The sequence below is a fragment of the Mixophyes fleayi genome, chromosome 3, assembly GCF_038048845.1.
Source record: "Mixophyes fleayi isolate aMixFle1 chromosome 3, aMixFle1.hap1, whole genome shotgun sequence".
NCBI classification, from domain to species: domain Eukaryota; kingdom Metazoa; phylum Chordata; class Amphibia; order Anura; family Limnodynastidae; genus Mixophyes; species Mixophyes fleayi.
In genome coordinates, this window is record NC_134404.1 from 71,984,769 (window position 1) to 72,010,622 (window position 25,854).

The 25,854-nt window shown below is 39.8% G+C and overlaps 2 protein-coding genes across 12 annotated transcripts in view; one reads left to right on the forward strand and one right to left on the reverse strand.

Annotated features, from left to right (window-relative positions):
- GIGYF2 (GRB10 interacting GYF protein 2) overlaps positions 1-25,854 on the forward strand; it is a 135,680-nt gene that overhangs the window by 29,680 nt on the left and 80,146 nt on the right. For all 10 annotated transcript variants that reach the window (XM_075201728.1, XM_075201729.1, XM_075201730.1 and 7 more), the window contains exons 6-7: positions 12,017-12,125; positions 12,428-12,468. In XM_075201728.1, coding sequence (XP_075057829.1) covers positions 12,017-12,125; positions 12,428-12,468 — 150 coding nt within the window. The remainder of the gene's footprint in view (positions 1-12,016; positions 12,126-12,427; positions 12,469-25,854) is intronic.
- KCNJ13 (potassium inwardly rectifying channel subfamily J member 13) lies at positions 13,054-18,404 on the reverse strand. Of its 2 annotated transcripts, XM_075201750.1 has the most exons (4): positions 18,080-18,404; positions 16,272-16,454; positions 14,920-15,411; positions 13,054-14,747 (listed from the first exon to the last, which is right to left on the reverse strand). In XM_075201750.1, coding segments are annotated over exons 2-4 (1,122 nt in total). In that variant the 5' UTR covers positions 16,273-16,454; positions 18,080-18,404; the 3' UTR covers positions 13,054-14,118. The 2 variants fall into 2 exon arrangements, with proteins under 2 accessions (XP_075057851.1, XP_075057852.1); XM_075201751.1 differs by lacking the exon at positions 18,080-18,404 and having other exon boundaries at positions 16,272-17,115.

Below are 25,854 nucleotides of genomic sequence, written 5' to 3' on the forward strand. Positions count from 1 at the left end.
ATTAGGCAAGCTTACATAAGGGCTAACCGTCCGGTGGCAGAGAGACTTACGGCCCATTCCACCAGATCAGTAGGGGCATCATGGGCAGCGAGAAATGGGGCTTCTGCAGATCAACTTTGCAGGGCAGCCACCTGGTCCTCTGTCCACACCTTTACCAAATTTTACCAGTTTAATGTATTTGCCTCTGCGGATGCAAATTTCGCTCGTAGTGCTTTACGAGCGGGGCTTTCAGAGTAGTCCCACCCTTAGGGGCTGCTTTAGAACGTCCCCATGGTAAGCAGTGTCCCCCAGACTGGATGAAAGAGAAAAGAGGATTTATGTACTTAGGTTAAATCTGTTTCTCTGATTCCGTCTGGGGGACACTGCGATCCCTCCCTTCTGCTTTTCTTCTGTGTGCTCTTGTTTGACTGGCCTTTTCCTTGGGCTTTTTAATTAACTGAACAAGAGGGGGCAGGTGGATTGTAGAGGGGAGGGGTCTGTCTGCAGCACTAAAAGTTAACTAGTTAGGTGCCAACTCCCAAGCTCCCCTCCACAACCCATGGTAAGCAGTGTCCCCCAGACGGAATCAGAGAAACGGATTTAACGCAAGTACATAAATCCTCTTTTTTCCTCCCAACAACCCTTGCTCTGGATGCCGCCTGCTTGAGTTGGGACACTTAGGCGGTTGTGCACATGTTCAGGACTCCCAGGTTGCCTATTGTTTGGGACATACATTGCGCCTAGTGCCAACATTGGACAGTTGTAGCCTTGTATGTAAGGTTTCAATAATGAAAGGAAAAATGGGATGTGGGGAGTGGCGTGTAAAGTATAGTAGGTGGAGATGAAATATAATTTTAGTTATACTTATTTGTCCTAGGTGGGAATTGGCAAGAGACACTGCCAGAGATTAGCCTTACTCCTGAAGCAGTCTCATGTTTGGAAGTAGTGATACACAGATATTTAATAGAGGATGCCCATACCAAGGGGTATTGAATGGGTAAGGTGTGTTCTGTCTGAATATCTACAGTGAAGACGAGGGACATACCCAAAGTGTGTGTATAGTCTAAAGAGCTGCTAGCCGTGAAAAGAAGGGTGTTATCAGAATATAATGCAATCTTTTTCCATATATGGTGCCAATGTGCATTCCTGAATAGGGAAAGGAATAGTGGGCAATCCTGTTGGTTTCCTCTTTTCAGTGAAAGAGGAGCTGACACCAGCTAACAGTTACAAAAGTGGAAGTTGCTCAAATCAATTTATAGGCCATAACAGGTGCTGAAAGGGTGGGGTTATCCTGCAAGGAACATACACACAACATTTTTTCCCCCAGCACACTGCTATAGCCAGCAACAGATCTGCCATTTCTACTGTAGATAAAAATGCAAAAGTCTTTGTTGCACACATTTGCAAATGTATGTTTAAGCCATCCTACCACGCCAAGGCGCTTTTGCTAATAGGATGGTCCTACTCTAAACAATGAGAGTCCCTATATTTGGGCCATACATATGTGTTTTTAAATTGAGAGCTAACTTACCAAAGAGGTACCCCAGAAGCCTCCAAATAGCAATCCAATGTCAGCACTCCCCCTCAGCTACTGACACCAACATGCCTCTCAGACAAATACAAAAGTGGAAGTTGCTCAAATCAATTTATAGGCCATAACAGGTGCTGAAAGGGTGGGGTTATCCTGCAAGGAACATACACACAACATTTGCTGACATAGCACCAGAATCCATCTAATGAAGACTGAATCTGATCATGACTCTCCATAGGAAGTCAAATGTTTTTACCACGCCCAGAGGCACCGAAATTTAGCATGAGTTACTACAAATGCTTAAGGAGCTGGCCACTGTTTCTGGATAATAGTAGTGATGATTTTATGTAGTCATATGCCTAGGGTTTTGACGCCCTTATTTGAGTGATACAATTCAGACTTTTGCATCTTTGCCGCCCTTAGGAGAAACAATGGTGTGACTTCAGCCATCTTTGCGAAAGTGTTCCCACTTCCCTTGCTAGTGTATAGCAGACAAGGAGCAGGGTATTCAGCATTCTTTTTGTATAGATTAGTTGGTATGTCTTCTGGTCCTGGGTGCTTGGCCAGAGAGCACAATATAATGGCTACTATAATCTCCAATGGAATTGGGGCATCAATGGTGTCTCTGTTTGCAGCAGAAAGTTGGGCATCCCTCCCAAACAAATACTTTACTGAGTTATTCTACGCTAGTGGAGCTTATATACTTTTTGGTGTAATTCTTGGGATTTGTTATTGATCAGGACTGTGGGGTGGTGCAAAGCCTACCGAGCGTTGCTAATTACCACAGTAGGAGGGATGCCAATGACTTGTCTGCATAGCAGTGCTAATTCACTTGTCCCTCAGTACTCAAAATAAATGGTTTGGTTTTTGTTGCTGCTTTTGATTCGTAGTGAATTTCAGGTTGCTAAAGGTGAGATTGCCTCCCTTTGTCCCAGACCTGCTGTGGGCAATGTAAGCACCTACTGCTACTGGCAGGAATTTCATTAGGTTATCAACTTTTACGCTTCGTGCTCTTTGAGTGTTGGTAGTTGCAATTTAGGATCCATATACAGGACTTTGCTGTGCCCTAGACTATGAGCATCTGAGCTGTACCCAAATGTAGGTGGAAATAAGCACTAAATAAGAAATCCCCAATGACAGATAACCAATAAAATTAATGTAAATTGTTAATGCAGTAGAGATGAACCTGGTCTGTCTTACTTGTTTTTGATTGTCATTATTTTCATAATTGAATAACACTAGTCACGATTTTATTTATATTTTTGGGTGTCTGGCATCCTCTTTTGACCCTTCCCTTGGTGTTAGGCTTGGACCATCTCGGCTTTACAATGTCACTTGTTGGATGGGGGCTCCTTATGACTTCAGCCAGGATTGGGCATCTAGGTGTGTTGAAGAAAATGGTTTTACCTATCTACTGTATCTGAATCATGTGTCATTACATAGATGCCCTTATACTATAATAGCTGTTTCCTGGCTGGGAATGTGCTTTTTTTTGCTTCTCCAGGGCAATAAAGTAGTCCAAATAGAAGGAAGACTTGATGCCATTGTTTTCTTTGCACCATTGGAAATAGAAGCCCAAAATCTAGAGCTCATTCGGGATTCTCAGAGCAACCTACAGATAAGCTGATTATCAAGTTTATCTTTTGTATGTGTGCCCTTTTACACTACTATTATTTGCTAGGTATTACAATACTATTTGCTCCTACTGGCTCTGTGTTTCTCCTTCAGTTGTAGAGATATCTCAAGTTTGAAGGATCATATTAAAAACAGGAAGGGATTATTTCACTCCAAGGATTTGTCAGATAGGAGCTCTCAAATACTTTTAAATTTCATTCTCTAATCCAATCTACTATAGTATCAGTGCTCTCCTGTTCTTTGTTTCCCTATTTTTGAAACTGGTTCATTATTAGATAATGGGAGAAGCAGCAACCATTTATTTGATGTCCCGATATTTCATTGTTTTTATGTTTTAGTACGGAGGAAGGAGCCCAGATATTAGAACTCTGAGAATAAACATATTTTTTAAGCCAAGGAAGCAGAAATTTTTACACCTGTTTTGGATTTTCACAATCTGCAATCTCTGCCTGAAGCCTCCAAAACCCTAGGTTTCATCTGATGAGATTCTAGTGGTCCACTTTGGTTTGGGGCACATCTGGTAGTCTTAGTCCACAGGTTTGGTTCCCATTTGTTGTCGTCGTCCTCCAACCCATCCTTAGTTGTCCAGTGTGTATCTGCGGGTTCCATCAGTATTGGGCTACCTTCCCCACTCAAAGTCCTGGAAATGGGAGAAGGCAGAGCTGTGAGCCCCCACAGATGGGCTCTGTGCAGGGTTCTTCTACTTGAACCCTGTAGGAGTGAGGGTGAGAGCATGGAGGTGGTGGTATTCAGGCTGTTACAACCCAGTTTGTTTTGGGGAGCAAAATAATATAACTGAGCTCAAAGGGCTGTGACAGCAGTAGGAGTTCTGCTCTTAGTTCTGGCTCCTAGACTCATGGAGCATTGTTAAAGTTGTGAACAAGGTCCATAATGATTCACATGTAAGACTGATTAAAGGAGCATGGGACGTATGTGTTTAAAAACAACCCCCCCCCTCCCTCTCAATAAACAAACAACATTCACTACCTCTTAAATATGTGTGAAACTAACACTCTTGTTTATCCTTCTGCCATTTTGAGCCCAGCATCCTCTGTTTCTGCTTTGCCACCAAAGTTAAGCCTTCAGGATGATTGTTAGTTGCCAGCTAAGAGATGCTGCACACACCATCCAGAAGCAAGTGGTTCCAGGGGTAGCAGTGGTTGAAGGAGCCTAGTGGTGGCAGTGATTATTCTCCTACTTCTTGGCAAATTGTCACTTTGCCGAGAAGTGGGTGAGCAGCACAAGAAAGAGCAGGTTACTGACTACAAAAGAACCTTCAAGACAAACTTGTAAAAACAATACCCAGTGTGACATTGAGCCCAGCACGGGTTCTTCATAGTGTAAAGCTTTAGGATCGCCCAGGGTTTCCACCAGAACCTCTGTTTTTTTTTCTTACTGGAGCCCATAATGATATTCCAATAGCAATACCTTTTATGTATTATTTCTTAGTTGCTTTAGGTTTTCTGGAAAACACAGTATTTGTGACCTAAAGAATAGTTTATGCTTTACACTTGTTGATCACACTGAGATGTTTATGAACACAATTAAATGTCATTGGTAAAGGAAATGGAACCTAGTGTGTTGATTATTTTGAAATACTGTAAGCACTGAAATATTAAACCAGTGTTTAATTTTCATACATTTTGTTACTAAACTTCTCCTTAAATGGCATTTTGTCAAATGTAAGTTCCTACCGTGGATGTTCCCTGTAAAGGTAACTGTCCAATGTCTGTAAAATATATTTTTTTATAGGAATCCAGCACATTCCCATAGTTTGACTGCCTGTTCCACCACCTGCCGGTGTCATGCACCTAGCATGACTTTGGAATGTTTTTTTTTTTCCACTGTGGGAAAACTGATGCAAATAACAATATATACATACAATATACTATATTACATACAGTATACTGCAAAAAAAGTCAATGTTCACTTTCTCAAGTGTGTGTGTCATATATATATATATGTATATGTGTATGTGTATATGTATATGTATGTGTGTGTGTGTTAACCCGTGCATGATACTCATGCATTCTAGTAAAATCAAGCTACTTAAGGTCTTAAAAAGGTTCTTGTCATGCATTTGGACCTAGCCCAGGCCTCCTCAGGGGAAGAGCATTCGTTCCCGACGCAAGCGGCCTTTTTAATGTGTGTTCATGAGGTAAAATTACCTCACGAAAATGAGTTTGAGTCCTACCAAATTTCAGCCCTTTTTGAATTTTTTTCCCCACACACACTCAGAATTTAGTAGGTCAGTGTATAACTCTGCCCAGCAGGTGGCGCTGCAACTTGTTGTTTTTTTTTTCACACACAGACGCCACTAAGCATTTATATATTAGATATATATATTTTTTTTAAAACTGTGTGTTCGTTTTCTAGTATGGATAGTTTAAGATCTGCACATCAGACTTCCCTGCCCCCCCCACACTAGAGAGCACCAGCCATAGTATGGAGTATGGTGGCGAATTTCGTTAGAAAAGTGCCTTTAACATTGTTTGTGTAGCCTATCAATACAACTGGCAGTTTCCACAGAGCATATCCTATTAATTCAGGATAGCAGCAGAATTGGTGCATCACCCTGTGTTTTGTTTAACATAAGCGTCCTGCTTATGTGGAATTGACTGATAACACATTTTCTCCACAAAATGTCCACTTATGTCCCCACAACAATTTTCTAGTATGTTGGCCATATACCAAGTATGATTTGATAATACTATGCTTGTAGACGGTCAGACATGGAATCAGTAGTAAATAAAGTTAATTAGGCTTTTGTTCGCAACACTCCACAGAGACTGCATTGACTAAGGTTGTCAATGATTTTCACTGCTAAAACTAAAAACTAAAGGCCATTACTCTCTTCTAATTCTCCTGGATCTCTCTTCTGCATTTGACCACTCTTATACAAACGCTACAATCCCTAGGTATTCAAGGCACTGTCCTATCCTGGTTCCCATCCTACCTATCTAATTGCTCTTTCACTGTTAACTTCTCTGGATCCACCTCCGCTCCGCTTCCCTTATCAGTTGGAGTACCACAAGGCTCAGTACTAGGTCCTCTGCTATTCTCTATCTACACCACTTCTCTTGGAGAACTAATAAACTCTTGGATTTCAGTATCATCTCTATGTGGATGATAGACAAATTGTTATTAAACAACTCGCCTTTATTGGTATTACAAATTTAATGTTTGTCCCCTTCAATATACTCCCCGTTTGCACTAATACATCGCTGTAGTGTTTGTCCCCCCCCCACTGGTTGAGGGCATATGGAGCAAATCAATTTCTGGCACTTGTTTCAACATATCTGCCGTTTTCTTCTTTACAGCATCAACTGACTCAAAATGTGTCCCTTTTAAGCTTTGATTTAACTTTTGGGAAAAGATAAAAATCGCAAGGTGCTAAATTGGGCGAATATGGAGGATGTTCAAGTGTAGTAATGTGTTTGTCGGTCAAAAACTGCCTCACAGAAAGTGCTGTGTGAGCAGGCGTGTTGACCTGATGAAGAAAGAAACCATTTTCCACAGTTGCGGCCGTTTCTTTCTGACTCAATCAGCATTATTATAAGGAAGTTTTGAAAAAGCTGAAAAACTGTTGTGCCTTCTGGAACCCATTCTTTCAAAATTACACCCTTGATATAAAAAAAAAACCAATGAGCATTGCTTTGATTTTTGACTTGCTTTGAGCTTTTTTTCATTCTTGGTGATGACGGTGCTTTCCATTGCATTGACTGTCTTTTGGTTTCAGGATTGTACTGGAAGATCCAGTTCTCATCACAAGTGATTACTTTATGAAACCGGTTTGGATCTGTGTGAAGTTGCTGCAGAATGTCAACACAACATTCCTTGCGATGTTCTTTTTGCTCTGGTGTGAGAACCCTTGGGACCATCTTTGCACAAACTTTTCGTCATGTTAAGATCCTTACGCAAAATTTTCCTTAGTGTCCTTGTTAATGTTCACGGATTCAGCTATCATTCAAACACTGAGTTGGTGGTCTTTTTGAACAATCTGACTGTTTTTTTTTTTTTGTTTTTTTTTTTTTTTTTTCTACATTTTCTTTGGTTCTTGAAGTGCAAGGTTGTCCAAGGCGTTCATCTTCGACATTCTCACGTCCCTCGCTAAATCTTTTGTGCCCCTCAAACACACGCGCACGAGAAAGCCTGTCATTCCCGTAGGCCGTAGTAAGCATTTGAAAACATGTACGTGTTTTGTTACTAAAAATTTCAAATTGACATGTTGTTCAACTTTTAAACTTAGTATTTTTTCGGCACTCTACAGAAAACACAGCAAAACTAAATGGCGACTCGCAATGAACTGAACGTCAGTGTTGCAGCTTGTCATGCAGGTTCAGACAGGTTCAAGGTTACTACGTATGCAGTTATAACCGGTTCCAACTGCTTTGTTTACTAGGGGGAATCAGTCTCATTATTTAATAGACATAACTCGAATGCGTATATATATGTATATATGTGTGTGTATGTATGTATCTCATTTTATAAGGCGGATATATTACCAGTAACGGGACCAGCGAAAAACCATTATGCCGGACAGTAGTTCCTCCATTCACATCATGCCTCATAATTGTGCCCACAATTCATATCATGCAACATAGCTGTGCCCCCAGAAGGTCATAGTATACCAAGTATATTTGTCTCTCAATTTGCTGCTCTTACCTTTGGAGACTCGTCTTCCTCCAGAAACCTGGTAGCTGCTTCAATAAAACAGCTGATGATGGCTGAAACGGAGCTTCTGCTCATGCGCTACTGAAGCGCCGGCGTGCCAGACAAAAAGTGGTCAGCGTGCCACATCTGGAACGCGTGCCGGGGGTTGCTGACCCCTGGTGTAGAACATACACAGGCCTATTATAGTGGTTTAACCAGCTGTGGTATTTAATCTCATGCCTATTAACTGATGTATTCATGATCTACATTACATTTTATTGAAGTTCTTGGGACTGCCTGAGGCCAATTTGGTTTATGGCATACTTGTTTAATTCACTTCATAAAGTAGCATACTATTGACCTTTTTCAATACTCTCTTTTTTACCACTTGAAACCTTTTTAAATTAACTTTTTTTTTTTTCTTTTTAAACAAAAACCATGGTCATAGTTTATGAACTGTATAGAATTGTCTAACAACTAAGACATTTTGCATTAAATTGCAATGGTCCTGTCAGTAACATTGCTGATTTATGCGCTGCTGCTTCTTTGTCTCTGTAATTCCTCTATAGGAAGACGTGATGGTTTATCTTGGTTGGGGAGCTCTTGATATACCACTTGTAATCCCCAGCGGAAAATGTTTGCACATTATGTATATTGAAGTAATGTAAATGGAAAGAGGATAGCCTTATGGAAGATGAACAATCTGGTGACCTAATGTACAGTACAAACCACAATTTCATAAATCAAACCTGAGCGTATTGGATTAAGTAACAAGTTACCATGCACATCCCATTTTGGGGTGTTGGTCGTGTCAGTGGTGAATTTGAGATGCGAGGGTTTTAAGTACAGAGAAACACACTTTGCCATAAAATAATTCAAAATGAATGAGGATGCGTCTATAATTGTGGATTAGACTATTGGGGGGACTCGGTAAATCCACCAGTTCGGGTTAAACTTGCTAATTTCAGAAAACCCTGCAGCAGTTTTGAGAGTAAGTGGAAAAAAAACCATTTTGGGTAGTTGAGCCAGAGGTTCAGTTTGAGAAGCCATTTCCTTGGCTGTTGCTGAAATGTCTGTCCTGCTATCTTCCATAATGAGGTTCCCAGTCTAATGAGCCTGGATTAGTAGTCATGACACACTTCTCTACAAGTATAGTTTTGGCAATATTTAAAAATGTACACAGCATTGTGTAAGTCAGTCATCCATTAATCATGTGTAGAAGAAATGTGAAAACCTAAGAATAGTTATTGTGAGCCGTCAGTCCGTGTTTAAACTCGTGTGAACTTTTCGCCAAGGGCTTTCCAGTGTGTTTGTTTGGAAATACTGCAAACATCCAAACAGACTTCAGCCAGACACAGAGAAAGTGTTTGAATGGACATAAATATTGACTTTCTGGGGCATGCCACAACACCATCCACCTAACGGAGTGCTCATCATAGAGCCCAAACTTGGACTTGGCCAGCATCTATTATTATAGAGGACTCAGACTTTGGGCTAGTTATTTTGAATGGATTGCCCTATGTTCTATGGCATATTAATTAGTAGTGTGTAATTGTATGTCTGAAGAAAGATATTGGATAACTATCAGTTAAATGTAATAACCCCCTACCTATGGGTCATATTAAAACTGTCCTGTGAGGTGGATGTGCACAATTGTATTTCAAGATGAAACTGTGGAAGTGTGTGATTTGCAGTTTATCATATTTGTTTGCTAAATTAGACTTATCTTATGGAACATATTGTTCTTGGATTGAAAAAGTTGTCCAATTTTAGAGCTGTGTGCTTGTGGATTGTGAGAGTTTGGTTCTAGTAAGGTAGAGGTTGCCTGTCATGACATTACTGGTCAAATGGTTTTTTTTGTATCTGTTTGTTAAATCATTAAGTTTACAGGAAAACATTTTGCTAATGGTTTTGTCTGTTGATTTATGAAACAGTTGTTGAAAAAACAAAACAAAGGTTTTGTTGTGTTACATGTGGCCAGATTGACTGTGTGGGGAGTAGGGACTTTAGTTGGTGAAGGCTTATTTTCCTTCTTCTATGAGCTTATTTACACCAGGAACTTTGTGACCATGCCTTCAAATGAAAGGGTGGCATGTGGTACTTCAGCCATCTAATGTTTATATAAGACTATGAAACAATACACCTAGATGGAAGACTAGAAATGATCAGGAAGTTACTATTGAGCCCGAAGTATCTAGAAGTCTATACGTAAGGGAATTCAGTGCCCCAGTTTGATAGTTAAATTGCATATACCATAATACAATCAGGCACACCATCCTTCCATAACAAAGGTTGCCCATTTTTAATTAGGTTTTCATGGGATTAAAAGAAAAAAAGGCAAAAAAAAAGTTTGTACACCGGTCTTTTGTTGCAGCCAAAATCTTTTTATCAGCATTTCAGGGTCTTATGGTTGCTCAAGGGAAACATCTTGGATGTATGGGTTAGTTTCATGTAGAGGAGGGCTCATTATCTGCTTTCATAAGAAGCTTTATTGCTCTACCCTGCTGTTGGGGGAGCCTGCTCCTTCCAGTGTCAAACTGTCTGTGGTTTCCCATTTGCCTTCATTCCTCTTCTTGCATCGTAACGCTACTCCTGTCGATAAGCCCCTGTCCACCGTAACATAACCACACAACTGGAGAAGTCACTGCCTCCCGCATGATCTGCAGACTTCTCCTGTTGCGGGGAGCATCTCTATCTGATTGGCATCAGTTTGTTCTTTTTCCGTACAATACAAAACAGAAAACATCCGGCCAAGCAGAAACTTATTGGATACGAGTAGGTGCTTGGACCACAGTACAATATACCTTAAACAGGGAGTAATGTGACAACATAAAGACCAAGTAAATAGATAAACTGTAATAAAAGGTGTGTTTTATAAAGTAAATGTAAAACGGAAGCCGTACTGCAGAAAGGTCTTCTGCAAATGGAAAAGTCGTTCTCACTCTTTTTTAATTAATAAACATGATAGAAATTCAAATAGGGATAAAATGCTTAACACCATCTCTTCCTAATATAATACAAATTTAAACTTGCACTTACAGCTTTAAACTACCACCCATAAATTGATTGGTTAGTTCAACAGTATCTGTCATAAAGATTATAATGCATATTTAAAAACCTTTAACGTTCTTTATGGTTCTTATATTTTAGATTTATGGCCAGAATGACTTTAGAGATTTCCTGACAGATATGACAGAGCTACGCTTATGTTTCCAATGGTCTTTCATAAGAACATTTTTTTTTTTTTTTTTTTTTTTTTTTTTAACCAAGCAAAAGTTGAAATGCTGTTTTTCTTCTTAAATTTGTCCCATAGATGAGGTGTATGCTACCTTTGGTAAAACTCTCCTATTTGGTTACATAGGCATTGAGGTAACAAAAACACTAGTCTGTTATTTTTCAACAAACTGAATTTATTTTTATATTGAGATTCTAATTCTGCCCCTTTAAATTCACCAGTTTTCCTTTTTAACAGTTTATAAAAACAAAGTTGCCTCCCATGGATTTGAAAACCGTCGCCCTCATTTGCAAGCCCAATAAACAGACAAAGGGTGCCATGGAAACCCTGCTGGTTAAGACCTCAATGGGTCAAAATTTAGAGAAATGTCATTTTTACAAAATGCCTGGTGTCCTCCTATACAGCTTTTGCAAAATATTGATGCCCAGTTCTGTTGTATGAAAATGTCTACTTCTACTTTTATTAAAAGGCTGGTTGACTTTATGGTTCTTTCAAATACATCAGTTTATCAGTAAAAATGTGGGAATAGCTGGGGCATGCTACTGTGGTATTTCTTTTTGTTGAAGTACTGGACTTTTTTCAGTATATAGACATGCAAAGCCCTTTTATTTAGACCTTGTCACAGCAGTGTTCTGGAGTTTTAATAGATCTGCTGTTTGTCATTCCCTGCCACTGGGCATCCAAATCCATATTTCCACTTTATCTTGATATGTTGATATCTGCTTCTTTATTTTATTGCTGTTACTGGGATGGTTATATTAACATGTGTTTCAGATTCCCAGTGTTGACCTCTCTGTTAAGTAAGTCTAGGTAAAGATTCAGAGACCACATAAAAGTAAGCAAAATTAAAACATGTAAGATGTTAGGCAAATGCTACAAATAGAAAATGAAAGGTCAGAAGATTACAAACTCTTCTAGTGAAAATGGCCTATGATGAATTTGTTTTCTTTAAACATTTCAATTATTTTCTTATATTTTTAAAGGCCGAGGAAGAGGAGACAGTGGTTTCTACCAAAGAAGTTTTGACGAAGTAGAAAGTGGCTTTGGTCGAGGAGTCCGTGAGATGCATCGATCACAGAGTTGGGAAGAAAGGTGAGTGAGGTAGCAGAAGTGGGAAAGCAGAGTACAGTCATCGCACCTTTTGGAAAATAAGCAAGTGCATTAATGTTAGTAGGATTTTAGAGTTTGGGCATCCATATAGTTCCTCACAATTACCAACTGGATTTTAGATCAGATGAAACTGGGGTACAGATAGGATGAAGCTTGCTGCAGCTCACACTACATATACAATTGTACAATGACAAGGACTGTAGTAGAAAAGCAACTTGCGCTAGTGCTTTAAGCAATGGTCTGTGTTTCAAAAGTCTGAATTCTATCTCTTTATTCCCCACCAGAGGAGATCGTCGGTTTGAAAAACCAGCACGAAAAGAGCCAGGTAAAACTTTTTAACTTTGATGTATCCAAAGGTGTTTTGTCATAAGCGAAAACTGACATTGCCTGCATTATGTCCTCTCTGCTTGTTGCAAGACCATATCGGTCTTAAGATTTGCTAAAAATCATCTTGTGTCATACTGGAGATAATAAGGGACACTTTTGAAAACTGGTGCACATGTAGCTATAGAAAAAATGGTGTTTGAACCCATAACAACCACAGTGACGTTGGCTTCAATTTTCTGAAGAAGTAGTAGAAAAGGAAGTTAGAATCTGTTGCTAAGAGTTACAGCATGATTTCTACATAGTTATTTGTGGGACAGTTTGCATGAAGAAAACACTGATCATCAATGAAGTTTTCACATTAATGTTTGTCATTAATTCTTTTGATCAATAATGTGCCAGAAAGTCTCCAATGCTTATAGTTAAAATCTGGTTAGACTGTACCACTTTAATTCTATGGGGGGTATTCAATTGTTAGCGAGATGGGTGAAAATCCCGCGCTCAAAAAATATTACCGTTAATACGGTAATTTACTCGCTGAAATCCAGCAAGTAAATTACCGTATTAACGTTATTTACGGGCAGATTACTGTATTAACGGTAATATTTTTCCGAGCGCGGGATTTTCACCCGTCTCGCTAACAATTGACTACCCCCCATGTGTTTCACATATGTATTCTTCTCAGCTTTTAATGTAAAAAAAATGAATGTACAGTTATCTGTATATCCTAGTTGTGTAACTGAAAGGCACCTGTTGTCATGTAATAGACACATTGATCAGCAGCAGGGAACTAGCTGGAAGCACACAGTTTATTCATGTTTATTGTCACCAGTATATGTAGTGGGATTTGTAGGACCAGCCCTTTCCTCCTTTCTGCTCTGGCACTGAGCTTCTCTCTCTGTCTGTGCTCTCGCCTGGTAATCTGCTAGCTAAGAACTGTGTAGGAGTTAGTACAGCGATTCCACTAAGAGCAGCATCTGATTCATTGAAAAGGCCAAGCGGGTATGCATGTGCATATTCACCTGCATGTGTGCATTATACACCTGTCTCTATGATATATAAATGTCTCTAACTCTTAACGTGGGTCTCAAAGAATCATGCATGTGTTTTTACCATATAAATGTACCTGCATTTGTTTATTGTGTAGCTCTTGCGCATTTGTGTTGTGAGTAGATCAGCTTTCTTGTCTTGCTAAATATAGTGCACTCCACATTTTAAAGGACAATGTGATAAAACAAACAAACTGTTCTTGTATGGAACAATAAGAGTTGGCTTCCCAAATGCCTTTGTTGTATCATTTGCACTTTAGCACCTGAATATGCTTTCTTGCAGTACATATATATATATGTGCTGGTCCACTGTCTGCACACAACTGTTGTCTCTACTACTGTCTTTTTTTTTTTCTCGGAGTGCTCTCACTCCCCTGAGCGATTCTTTATTGCAGTTATACATTATCATTGTGGGCATAGTCCCACAGAACCCTATCATCGGGATTAACAGTGCCTGATGATCTTCAGTAAGGTATTAGTCTTTGGAGCCTTGTTAATACCACCCTCATTTCCCGTATGAATTTCCTTTGGAGAAGCGTCAGCATGGTTATCGGAATGAGGATGCCTGAAGGGGGGCTACGTAATGTAATATGGTTACAGTCTTATTCCCCCAGTCCAGTCTCACAGATTTGAAAGGTGTCCCCCCTTTGCCCATTAGCACAGACTTCCAGCTCAGTTCTGTAGGATCTGTGTGAGGCTTGTGGTAACTCAGGGAGTGGACGGCCAAAAGATTCCATGCAGATGCGGTATCCTCCTTCAGGCCGGCGTGTTAGGCATGGTGCAAAGCGATGTCCTTGGAGTATCTCACTTGGTAGATATGAAGTACGGCTCTGGCAGATTTCCCCTGAGCTTTCCTGAGTAGCAGATAAACAAACCACAAGTTCTGAGTGTGCTGAAGAGGAAATTGTCTCGCGCTGCAATAGGGCTGCCAGGGGACTTCCAGGAGATAGACTGTGGGTATAAGTAAGAGGGAACGAAAAGAAAGGGCACTCCACATTGCCAGTTTGATTATCCAGTGAAAAGTCCACACTGATTTGTTGGATTTGCCCATCACCTCTCTCTTGGTAAAGAATTCCACTGACTCTCACCATGGTTAAGGGACTAGGACGTATGTTGGCCACTTGGAACATTAAACATGGCTTTCCTTCAGGACTGCCCACCACAGCCAACCTTGAGAAAAGGATTGATGGAGAGCGATTCTTTGGTCGTGCTATTTTGGCTACAAAAACACCTGTGAAGTACATAGTTTGCAATGAGTAATAACCATGAGGCGAGGCAGAATAATTACTTTTAGTATTATGCTACTTGAACAGTGGCTATTTAGGTTAATTTAGTTGGATCTAGTGGTTTCCCCAAACATCCCAGGCCTATATTGATTCAAACCATAAACAAAGATAACTGACCTGTGATAAAGGCCTCCAGCATGAGTCCAAGCAACATCTGCACCGCAAGCAGTGCAATAGCACTTGGACAATCCCCACTTGGGAACATGGTGCCATATCCAATAGTAAGCTGTGTCTCCAAGGAAAATGAGAAGGCAGCAGTGAAGCTAGTGATGTACTTGACGCAGATGGTGTGATTCTCTGGTGGGGCATCATGGTCCAATGCTAGATCCCCATTCATCTCAGCCAGAAGGTACCAAAACACAGCAAACAGGAGCCAGTGGGCCAAGAAAGAAGCAGAAAAGGCCAACATCATCCAACGCCAACGCATATCCAGCAACAACCCCCATATGTCACGCAGGTAGGACAGCCCCTGCCCCTGGATCCCGACTGCTTTTATGGTACTATGTCCATCTTTGGTCACTAACCGGTGAGAACAAGAGCTGAGCAGGGTACATCTTGGGGACCTGCTGTGAGGATCCTCCTCCCGGTCTGTGCTGACCTGCAGCACCACTGTAAAGAGAACAAGTCCGTATCAGGCATTGCTGATGGGAGACAGATGCAATATTAGGACAAGTGCTCTGGATGGTTTCCAGATCAAAGTAAGAAATTACTGTGTGGCTAACAGATAATTATAGAATATATATAATTAAATGTGTACAACAGGCTGATGTATTACTAGCAGCAGCATATATTCTTAAGGCCTTAATTGTTGAAACTCAGTAGTCTTTGGTTTTATAGTTTCATAATGAAGGCTTTGTTTGTGGATTCTTCAGTTTTTTTGTGAGCAGTATTTATTAGCCCTGAGAATTCATTAATAGAGGCAGCGTGTTAATCACTTTGTGGGGGTGTTTCTGCATGGTCAAACCCAACAAACATTTCCCTGTTAATATAACCTATTATGAATAGTTATTTTATGTGATGCAAAGTGGCTTCCTCTGATTCAATTATTTGTCCAAAATGAAAGGTGTATTTATTTAAGCAAAATGTATCGTGAATGTGTCATTAGTTTGAGGGCAGTAACTGTTCTTTTGCTAACTTCCCCGGTATGACAGACAGATTGCATTGTTATATGAACACATGCATGCAAATAATATAACCAAAATTATATTGAATTACTCAATTGACAGTCAGAAATTGGAACTGGGGAGTCATCCAGTTTTAGTGGTTATTTTATCCCCCCAAATGAGTGTGGGGTTTTTTGTGTTTTCTTTTTAAAATAATTTACTGCATTGCATTAATAGATGGAACCACTTTAAAGAATATTATTTTAAATCTTAAGATCAGTACATGTTGCCTTGTTCCTTGAGGACTTCTACAATGTGTCATATTGGTAATGAGTCTTTGTGCGTCAGGGGCTGTTGTTTACTTACTTTTCAGCTGATCAGAGACCTGATGCGCCACGGGTGTCCCTTGTCACTGAGACCCCAACATCCAGGGTGATGGGGTAATGAGTATTGCAGCTTGTATATGATGAAAGCTTCCGTTCTTCTACTTGCGTCGTCGCCCACCACGTGGCTTTCAGAAGTTTACTATGGTCCTGTCACTTGTCCAACCTGAGCAAAATGAACAGTGCAATATACATGGATTCCAGCAAAATAGTTTACTTTTAAGGTCTAGTTTGTCATGCACTTTTAATTTTCACTTATTACGCTGTTCCTTAAATTGAAACCACCCACCCCCTCTAACCAAAGGCACCTGAGCTGACTCTGGCTCTTTTCCCTGAAGGCAAGCAGGGGCCTGTGCCTGCATAACCCCTGTGTCCTAAGCTGTTGCCAGACTGAGAGAGGGAGGGGGAAATAGAGTGTTTGTGTTATAATTTCACGCTCAGGGGTAAGCTGCTTTTAGATGCACACATCATGATACTCATGTGACATGTCCCGCTGCGGGAAAATATCCAGGCTTTGTTTGCTCTAGGACGCAATGGAAGGCAGGTAGGATTCACCTGGATACGACACTAACCTTCCTCTCTTTGCTGCTTACTCAGTAAAGGACTGTTTTGCTGTTAGCCTGTAACAATGGAATTCTTGTCACAGTGTGACTTTGTAAAACCAATATGCTGCTCTGTCATGCTGTGCTAAACAAAACAAAACCCTGTCGCTGCTGTGAAGATTATTAAATGCAGTCAGATTTGGAACTTGTTTGCAGCTTATACACAGGAGCAATATGTTGCATAATGAGATAAGTTTAATGTTCAAAATTGTACAGTAAGTGCCATGCAACATGTATATACATTACATACATCTGCTTAAGATACCCATATAATCCTTTACCCGTGCCTCAAAGTTCTCTAGTTAACAAGTTTAAAAATATGTTACAAACACATTTGTATAAAAATAAAAAATGATATAATTTTTTTTAAAGTTTGATTCATGAAAACTGCTGGCAAAACAGTTTCAAAACGTTTAACAGACAGCTAGAGCTTATAGTGATTGCAGTGCAAAATCCCTATATAAACTTTCGATCAATAAATACAAATCTGTTTTGCCCCCCTCCAGACATCCAGCATTCTGCTCAGTCCACTTAATTTTTTTCTGGTAGTCTACATTGCGCTGTGTGATCACAAGGCACAGCTTGGCAAATGGGTTCTCTGTCAATGTTATGTATGTTGGGTATTTTTACAAGGGTCAGTGTCAGTTGAGATGCTACTTGCCTTTTATGAATAGCATGTTTGCTAAATGATGGACGTTTGAGTGCATTTAATTACAGCTTTTTCATAACTGATCATGAATAAACAGTGTTCATTTTTGATCAGGCAAAATCTTAACCAGGCACCACATGGGTTAATCTGAGGATTTCCTGGGATTTACCCAGAGTTTTTTGACTCAATCTCCAGCTCACACACAGGCTCAATTCACTGAAAGAAGCATCACATGGTCAGCATGTGTCGGCCATCCGGACTGGATAAGTGTGGGGCACATGGGTGTAAGAGGCCAGCTTTACACTGCTGTTTCCGGGCACTTCAAGATACGATAGTGTGTTAGTGCCTTGCCAGGCAGAATCTCATATGATGAGATCTGTGTGATAACACGATTATGGGGAGACACCACTAAATAACCATTATGTCTCTGTGGAGGCGGGTGCTGTAGTCTGCAAACCTAAGTCATAACGCTCTGTCTGAATGAATACTTGTGGATCCCATTTTGGATATACTCAAAGTTGGCCTCAAGAGGACACTTACCTGGTGCAATGGCTGGTTATGTAGGTGGAGTAGGAAATCCGATGCTCAGCTCTTCATTTACAAATTCTTTCTGGTAAGTGCTCTTCCACTCAACACTTCTACTGTGCCAGATTGTATAGTAGAACTTTGTATAATCTCTTTGATCTGTTTTACAAGTATAGCTGTTTCCCTCTTGCATTCATCAAGGCAGTGTTAACATCTGCTTGTTGGTCTTCTCTCTTGTCATACTGGCACCTTCTTGTGGTTCCTTATCACACTGTATAACTTAGCTCTCCGGTCCAGTGACACGTTCTCTCTGGGACTATGGGGGGAGCTCTTGCTGGGTCTGGAGTCATAACCCACATTCCTGTGTTTATAAATCAAGGGGCAGAGCTTCTTTGGTATAACATTTGATTGGTCAGCAGGCTATTGGGGACATGCCAGTGAGATGGGAGGGGGCGGATATGTTGCAGCTCTGCCCTCCCAATGATTAGCTGTGCACAGTAGGTGCACTTTATTTTCCATTAACAATCTCTTTACTGTCCTCTTGGAAAAGGGGTTAATGGAGCACTGATTTTAGATATGTTAAAATGGTGTCTTCAGTATTGTGTTTTTGTAATTGGTTAGCAGGGTGAATATCCTTGAAATGATGTGTGGACTTCAAGGCAAGTAAATGGTGCTGCTGTCGGTGCACTATTAATTCACTTTCTCTGACATGAACAGGTTAACCTAGCTGAGCTCATACTTTTTATTAAGATATAATTTGATGTCTTTTTCATTGGTTTGCTGATTGGATTTACCACACAGTAACTCCAGACAATTAACAGTCTATGGAAGGCTGCAGAACCCTGAGAGAGCATTGGCCGTGTCATGTCTGCAGGACTGCATTAGAATGTACAGCTGGCTGATGGGAGTCAGGGGTCAGTTCAGAGTGTACACATGCTGAGTCTCATTCTATAGTTCAAAAGCATTAACTGTTGTGTTCTGTGAAAAAAGGAAGAAAAAAAAAAAAGATACTGTACATTAGTTTGTCACATGGAGCACTGTTTCCTTACATGTCAACACCCATTGGGCTTGTCACTTATTTTGGTCACTCAATGTTCTACATATGTATCGTGTGTGCTTGGGAGACCATGCACATGTGTTGTGGGCATTTCGGAGGGAGGGAGTGCTTGTTTTCCACTGGACTTTGCTCGCCTATGTCCGGTTAAGCGGATTGAATAGAACAGAGCCCTATTGTTCCCGGAGGAGCAAAGCCGTCTTCAGGCCTGCGGTGCTGAATATTAAAGTAATGACCCAAATCCCACTCCCCTCAGGGCTTCTGTTCTGTCGTCCTGCCCAAAGTTTGGACCTCCTGCTGCTAGTGGCACGTCAGTGCATGCCCAAACCAAACAGTGGCAGGAGAAGCTACGCAGGTACCTCAAACTTTGTCCCCTGAAGCCCAGGTTATCAGCTGCTTAACCCTTTCAAAGTTGAAAACACCTTTTGATTGTGTACAATAAACCATTGTAGCTTTTAACGATAAATACTCCTTTCACAACAAGCTCATGTTTATTAGTATTCTTATCACGGACCCTCCTCTGGTTGGCATATTTAGTAACTAGCTCTAGATTACTCCCTCCTTATTGATTTTATATAGTTTTTTTTTTTTAAAGTAGCCACATGATCTCCTCTTGCCAAGACTTCAATCCACCCCTCACCTTTCCTCTTTATCCATCCTCTCTCTCATCTACTACTCTGAAAGTGTGTAGATAATTTTTAAAGATAAGAGATTATAGCTAGAATATGAAGGTTTTTTTGTTGTGTTTCCTGTGTGTATACAGCCAGTAGTGAACTTGTAAAGTGTCATGATTTTTGTAGGCTAAAACAAAACTGATTTTATTTTTCATATTTTAATTTGTGTTTTCAAATATAATACAAAAAACCAATAGCTGTTGCCAGAGACCAGAAATGGCAAAGATTATACAAATAAGTAAGCAAATGAAAAAGCAAATACTCTGATGAACACGCCTATTTGAAATAGTGCAAAGTAGAGAACTTCAGATGCTTGTTAGTACCTGGCAATATTAAGAAAATCATACAAAAACACGGTGTAATGATATATGTAACAGTATATTGGGAGGGGTGGGAATCGGAAGAAAGATGGTGGAGGTCAAATCCAGTGCCCCACAGGTCTACTTTAGAGAGGTAAGAGCATTTATGTATAACAAGAAGCAAAGTTAAATTAGCACAGAATGTGGCTATTAACAAAACCAAACAATTAGCTAAAACTTTAGGAAGTTGTCTGAAAAGCCCTAGGAGGGTTCTCTTTGGGTAGACGGACTGTTTTATAAATGAACCGATCACATTAAATTTGGATATACGTGTGAGACTTATTGTTTAAATAAATTTCTATGGTCGCCCGATACAAGATTTTTTTTGAGAAGATGCTCTCTGGAATGGGGATCTAGACATTTCCAATATTTTGCGAATAAGCATCTGACTGCATTAAGGATTTGCATGGAAAGCTTTTATCCAGTCTTTCAAGTGGGAAGCCAAGGAGGAAAGACCATGGGCATTTAGAAATTGAGACTTTAGTAACATCACTGAGGCTGGCTACACTGTCCCAAAACTGGGGACAGATTATGGACAAAGGATCCTATCTCAGCACTGACTCTCCAGCACTGGTCAGATCAGTACCAAAGATTTTCTTTAACCTTGAGGGGAACCAGGTACCACCTATAATATAATATACTTTGTAGGATTTATTTCACAAGAGAAGAGCTTGAGGATTTGGACATTCCCTCACAATGGACCAAGTGTCTGCTGGTGGTGAAAACTACTAAGCACTATTACTTATTACAATTTCAGTATTGTATACATTGTATGAGGGATAAATAGATACATTTTGTTAATGTCTGTGTTGCCTTCTCGCAGAGAAAAAGCCAAGTATAACAGCTGTATTTCTACATCTGTGTTAAATGTGTCTTGAGATGTTAGTCTAAAGTTGGCTGCTGCTAAAGTGCTGGCAATATTTTCAATTGTTTAATATTTGCGATTGGCCCCAAAATGAAAGTGATGTGTCGTTATCTAATCATTTAAAAACATTTACAAAATATTTACATATCTCACACAAGAGACTGCAAAACCTTTAATTCATGGACTCATCTCCCGCATTGACTATTGCAATTCACCCTTAGTGGTATTCCACAAGTACAGTCTATTTTCCATGCAAATTATTCTTCCTCCGCGGAGTCACTCTGTCAGTGTCTATATTTTTTGCTCGTTTTTCACTGAATCCTATCTAAAATACTTCTATTAACACTCAAGGCCATCAACAAAACTGTACCAACATACATCTCGCTTGTCTCAAAATATCACCGAACTAGACACCTGTTCTGCACAAGATCTTTGTCTCTCATCCACTCTCGTTACATGCTCCTATTCCAAGTTACAGGACTTTTTCAAGCTTATCCAGTTTGTTGAATTCTCTAACCTGCACATTAAGACTTTCCATTAGTCATCAAACCTTCAGGCTAGCTCATAATATTTCTCAGGCACCCTCTTAACCTCTCTAGGTTAACCTATTACCACCTTTTACACAGTTAACACACGACAACAACCCTTGGACCAACATTGGCATGTGACTGGATCATATAGCCCACTAAACGCTTTTTACATTTGCAATCTGGTCAATGTATATGTGATACGTAGCTCTTAACCTTGTGTATTAATCTCTCATTGTCCTATAGACGGTACAGTGAACAGTGCCTCCTTACCTCTGTCTGTATGAACTAGTATTATTTTATTACTATGTTTGTTCACAATTGTAAAGCACTATGGAATATAATATTAACTATTAAGCATGCTTAAATACACACATGAAGGGGAGTAAATACAGTGTAAGTAATCGCCATGTACTTTGCGTTTCCTACTCTTCCCTTGTGATTAGCAGGCTCACTTTACAGCAGTGTACAGAATAAGGATTTCTCAATAAAACCATTTGCTTCATACCCTTAAGGGAGTGATCTTGCAAGCCAGTGGGAAGGGGAGACTGGATGTCATGAAATCCATGTAAATCATGTTTAAGAACCTGATAACTTAAAAAAAAAAAAAAAAAAAATTACTTAAGGTTTACAGAGTTCTACCACTATCCTCATCACTGGTAACTACCTCTCACTCCCACCTACAGGGCTCCTTCCATAAATAGGGCCCTCTCTACCCTTTGTCTCATCTACATTTATTTTGTCTCCCTTGTATGTGCTTGTCTAGGGGAGGGGGTGGTTCTCGTTTAGACAAATATATTTATTTTGTTCTGCATTTTAAACTTGAAAATTAAATAAAAGTAGAAATTGCACTCTCTCTTTCCTCCTCCAACCCCCCAAGATACAACACTACACTACCAATATCAGTACACTATGCTACACTACCAATATCAGACAGCAAATCAAATTGTACAGTTGGTGCAGAACAGAGTGGCACTTGGGCAATAAGAAAATATTTAAGCTGGATACACATTGAAATATGATCAAGGCATCAAAAGCATATAGTAAAAGTAGCATATATAGATAAGGCCACGTGATGTGGTCAAATTACATGACTGATAGACTGCTTATAGCAAGCAATTGAAATACATTAAAAGCGAGGGAAGTAATAGACTGGGTGTCTACAATGAATCCTCAGAGATAGCAATGTGATTTGACCCACCTGGATCAGATCTTCTGGTATTTAGGCACTTCCTGGCTGTATGTATAAATGGCCAACTGTTTAATTTACAAAGGCAGCCCAGCGGCCGAAAGAATGGTCACCCATGGCCACCCACTTTATAGCTATAATGACTTTGGCCAGAATCAATAGGTAAGATACCTACTATGAGGATATATCAAAGTATAAAGAAAAGTATTTTTTATAAGAGGCACTCTTTGGGTATTTATATGGGAATCTTTTTCAGGTGCTGGTTTGATACTCCATGTAGTCCAACCACAGAAAAAATAATAATCTTTTTATTGCGTGTCAATAAAATAATTGAAAAAACCCCCAAAATATTAAAATATTTTAAAAATGAGTTGAGTGAATAGGGGATGATGGAGCGACCTGTGATTATACCGTTTGACTAGTTTCTAGGGGTATCCTCTTTCTGAGTTACATTAAATGGTACATTTTTGGACTTTGCCACAATACGGTTTTTATTTGTACAGTGTTGCACTACGCTATAATGTACAGTGACTATTCGCTTCATAAAGTACTTTTACAATTTTTACACTGATTTGAGTATTTATCCAATTGGAACACCACATATGTATCTCACGGTGCACCAGGTTGACAGTACCTTGTAATGCTTTAATTTGACTAATATATTTTGTTTGAAAATACAAATATAATAAAATAGTCATGGCCAAAAGTTTTGAGACTGTCACAAATATTATTTTTCAGTCTTCTGCTTTAGTTTTTATGATTGCAATTTGCATATACACCAGAATGTACAGTGGTGCAATTAATTTTAAAGTCCCTCTTTGCCATGACAATCAACTTTACCCAAAAACATTTCCACTGCATTTCATCCGTGCCCCAAAAGGACTAGCTGACATCAGGTCAGGGATTCTCTCGTCAATACAGATGAGTGTTGACGAGGACAAGGCTGGAGATAACTCTGTCATGCTGATTGAGTTAGAGTAACAGACTGGAAGCTTGAAATCATTGTGGGTGGTGCTTGAAATCATTGTACTTTCTCTGCTAACCATGCTTACCTACAAGGAAACACGTGCAGTTATCATTGCTTTGCACAAAAGGACTTCACGGCCAAGGACACTGCTGAGAGTAAGATTGCACCTAAATCAACCATTTAGCAGATCATCAAGAACTTCAAGGAGAGAGGTTCAATAGTTGTGAAGAAGGCTTCAGGGCACCCAAGAACGTCCAGCAAGCACCAGGACAGTCTCCTAAAGTTGATTCAGCTGCGGGATCGGGACACCACAAGTGCAGAGTTTGCTCAGGAATGGCAGCATGCAGGTGTGAGTGCATCTGCACGCAAAGTGAGGCGAAGATTTTTTGAGGATGGCCTGGTGTCAAGAAGCAAAAGGCCAGCAAAGAAGCCATTTCTCTTCAAGAAAAACATCAGGGACAGACTGATATTCTGCAAAAAGGTACAGGGATTGGACTGCTGAGGACTGGGGTAAAGTAATTTTCTCGAAATCCCATTGCAGATTGTTTGAGGTATCTGGAAAAACACATGTCCGGAAAAGGAAAGGTGGGCACTACCATCAGTCCTGTGTCATGCCAACAGTAAAGCATCCTGAGACCATTCATGTGTGGTGTTTTCTCTCAGTCAAGAGAGTGGGCTCACTCCAATATTGTCTCGGCCATGAATAAAGAATAGTACCAAAACATCCTCCAAGTGCAACTGATACCAACCATCCAACAGTTTGGTGATGAACAATGCCTTTTCCAGCATGATGGATCACTTTGCTATAAGGCAAAATCATAATTAAGTGTCTCGGGATCAAAACATTGAAATTTTGGGTCAATGACCAGGAAACTCCACAGACCTTAATCCCATTGAGAACGTATGGTCAATCCTCAAGAGGCAGGTGAACAAACAAAAACCCATAAATTCTGACAAACTGAAAGCATTGATTAGGCAAGAATGGGCGGCCATCAGTCAGCATGTGGCCCAGAAGTTGTATGACAGCATGTCAGGACGAATTGCAGAGGTGTTCAAAAAGAAGGGTCAACACTACAAATTTTGACTCTTTGCATAAGCTTAATGTAATAAAAGCCTTTGACACTTATGAAATGCTTGTAATTTTACTTCAGTATACCATAGCAACATCTGACAAAAAGGTCTAAAAACACTGCAGCGGCAAACCTTGTGAAAACCAATATTTGTGTCATTCTCAAAACTTTTGGCCATGACTGTAGGCACATATGTTTTTGTTTTTCAAAATTGAACATCATACATGTCGTACTCTGCACCACATTATAAATATCTTATTAAGTTGCCCCTAAAACAATAAATTATACACCATAGAGGTTCAGTAAAGCCTATGTAAGTTTAAATTCAGCCAAACACAAGCTTCGTCGGCATACTGACTGTTTTTTTTTTTTGTTTTTTTTGTTTCCCCCCCCCCCCCCCCCCCTCTTCTTAAGTAGTGTCCGTTGACTTATAATAAATAAATGACTCCTAGGGGTACATTTATCAAGCCCCGAGTTTCAAAAGTGGAGATGTTGCCTATAGCAACCAATCAGCTGGAAACTCGCAGCTTGATAACATTGCCACCTAGTGTGGATCATTTTAAACCTACTAAATTGACTCTTATTGGTGAGTCAAACCATGCAGTTGAAAATACATGACCTACATTAATAGTTGCAATGTTACCATAAGTTAAAAAAAGCAGTTACTAATACAGAGATTCTTGGTTATCTCTGTTTTTTTTGACGATTGTGCTGGTAGCAGTATGAAATTATATATTAGAAATTGTTCTATAATAATCGATGGAAGTGTGTGCTTGTTATACAATAATCAATGGAAGTGTGTGCTTGGTGGTTTGTAAGTGGCAAAAATGACTAAAATAACTTCTAAATTGGTAAATGCCAAATTACTTGAACCCAGTGTATGGACTGTAATTGCTGTGGTTTAATAATTACAAATGTATCAAAATACACTGTTGATGGATACAGCATTATAATGCATTATGGTAAGCAGTTGCTGGTACAAAGATTTTCATTTATATTCCTTTTATTAGCCGGTTATGCTAGTCACTGTATCAAGCTGTGTGGTATATAGTAATCAGTGGATATGTTATTGCTGTGCATATAGT

Excerpts from the sequence above, each read along its gene's own strand:
- KCNJ13 (XM_075201750.1), bottom strand. Across the intron at positions 14,748-14,919 it reads GCTGGAGGCCTTTATCACAG|GTGTTTTTGTAGCCAAAATA; the intron begins GTCAGTTATCTT and ends TGTACTTCACAG.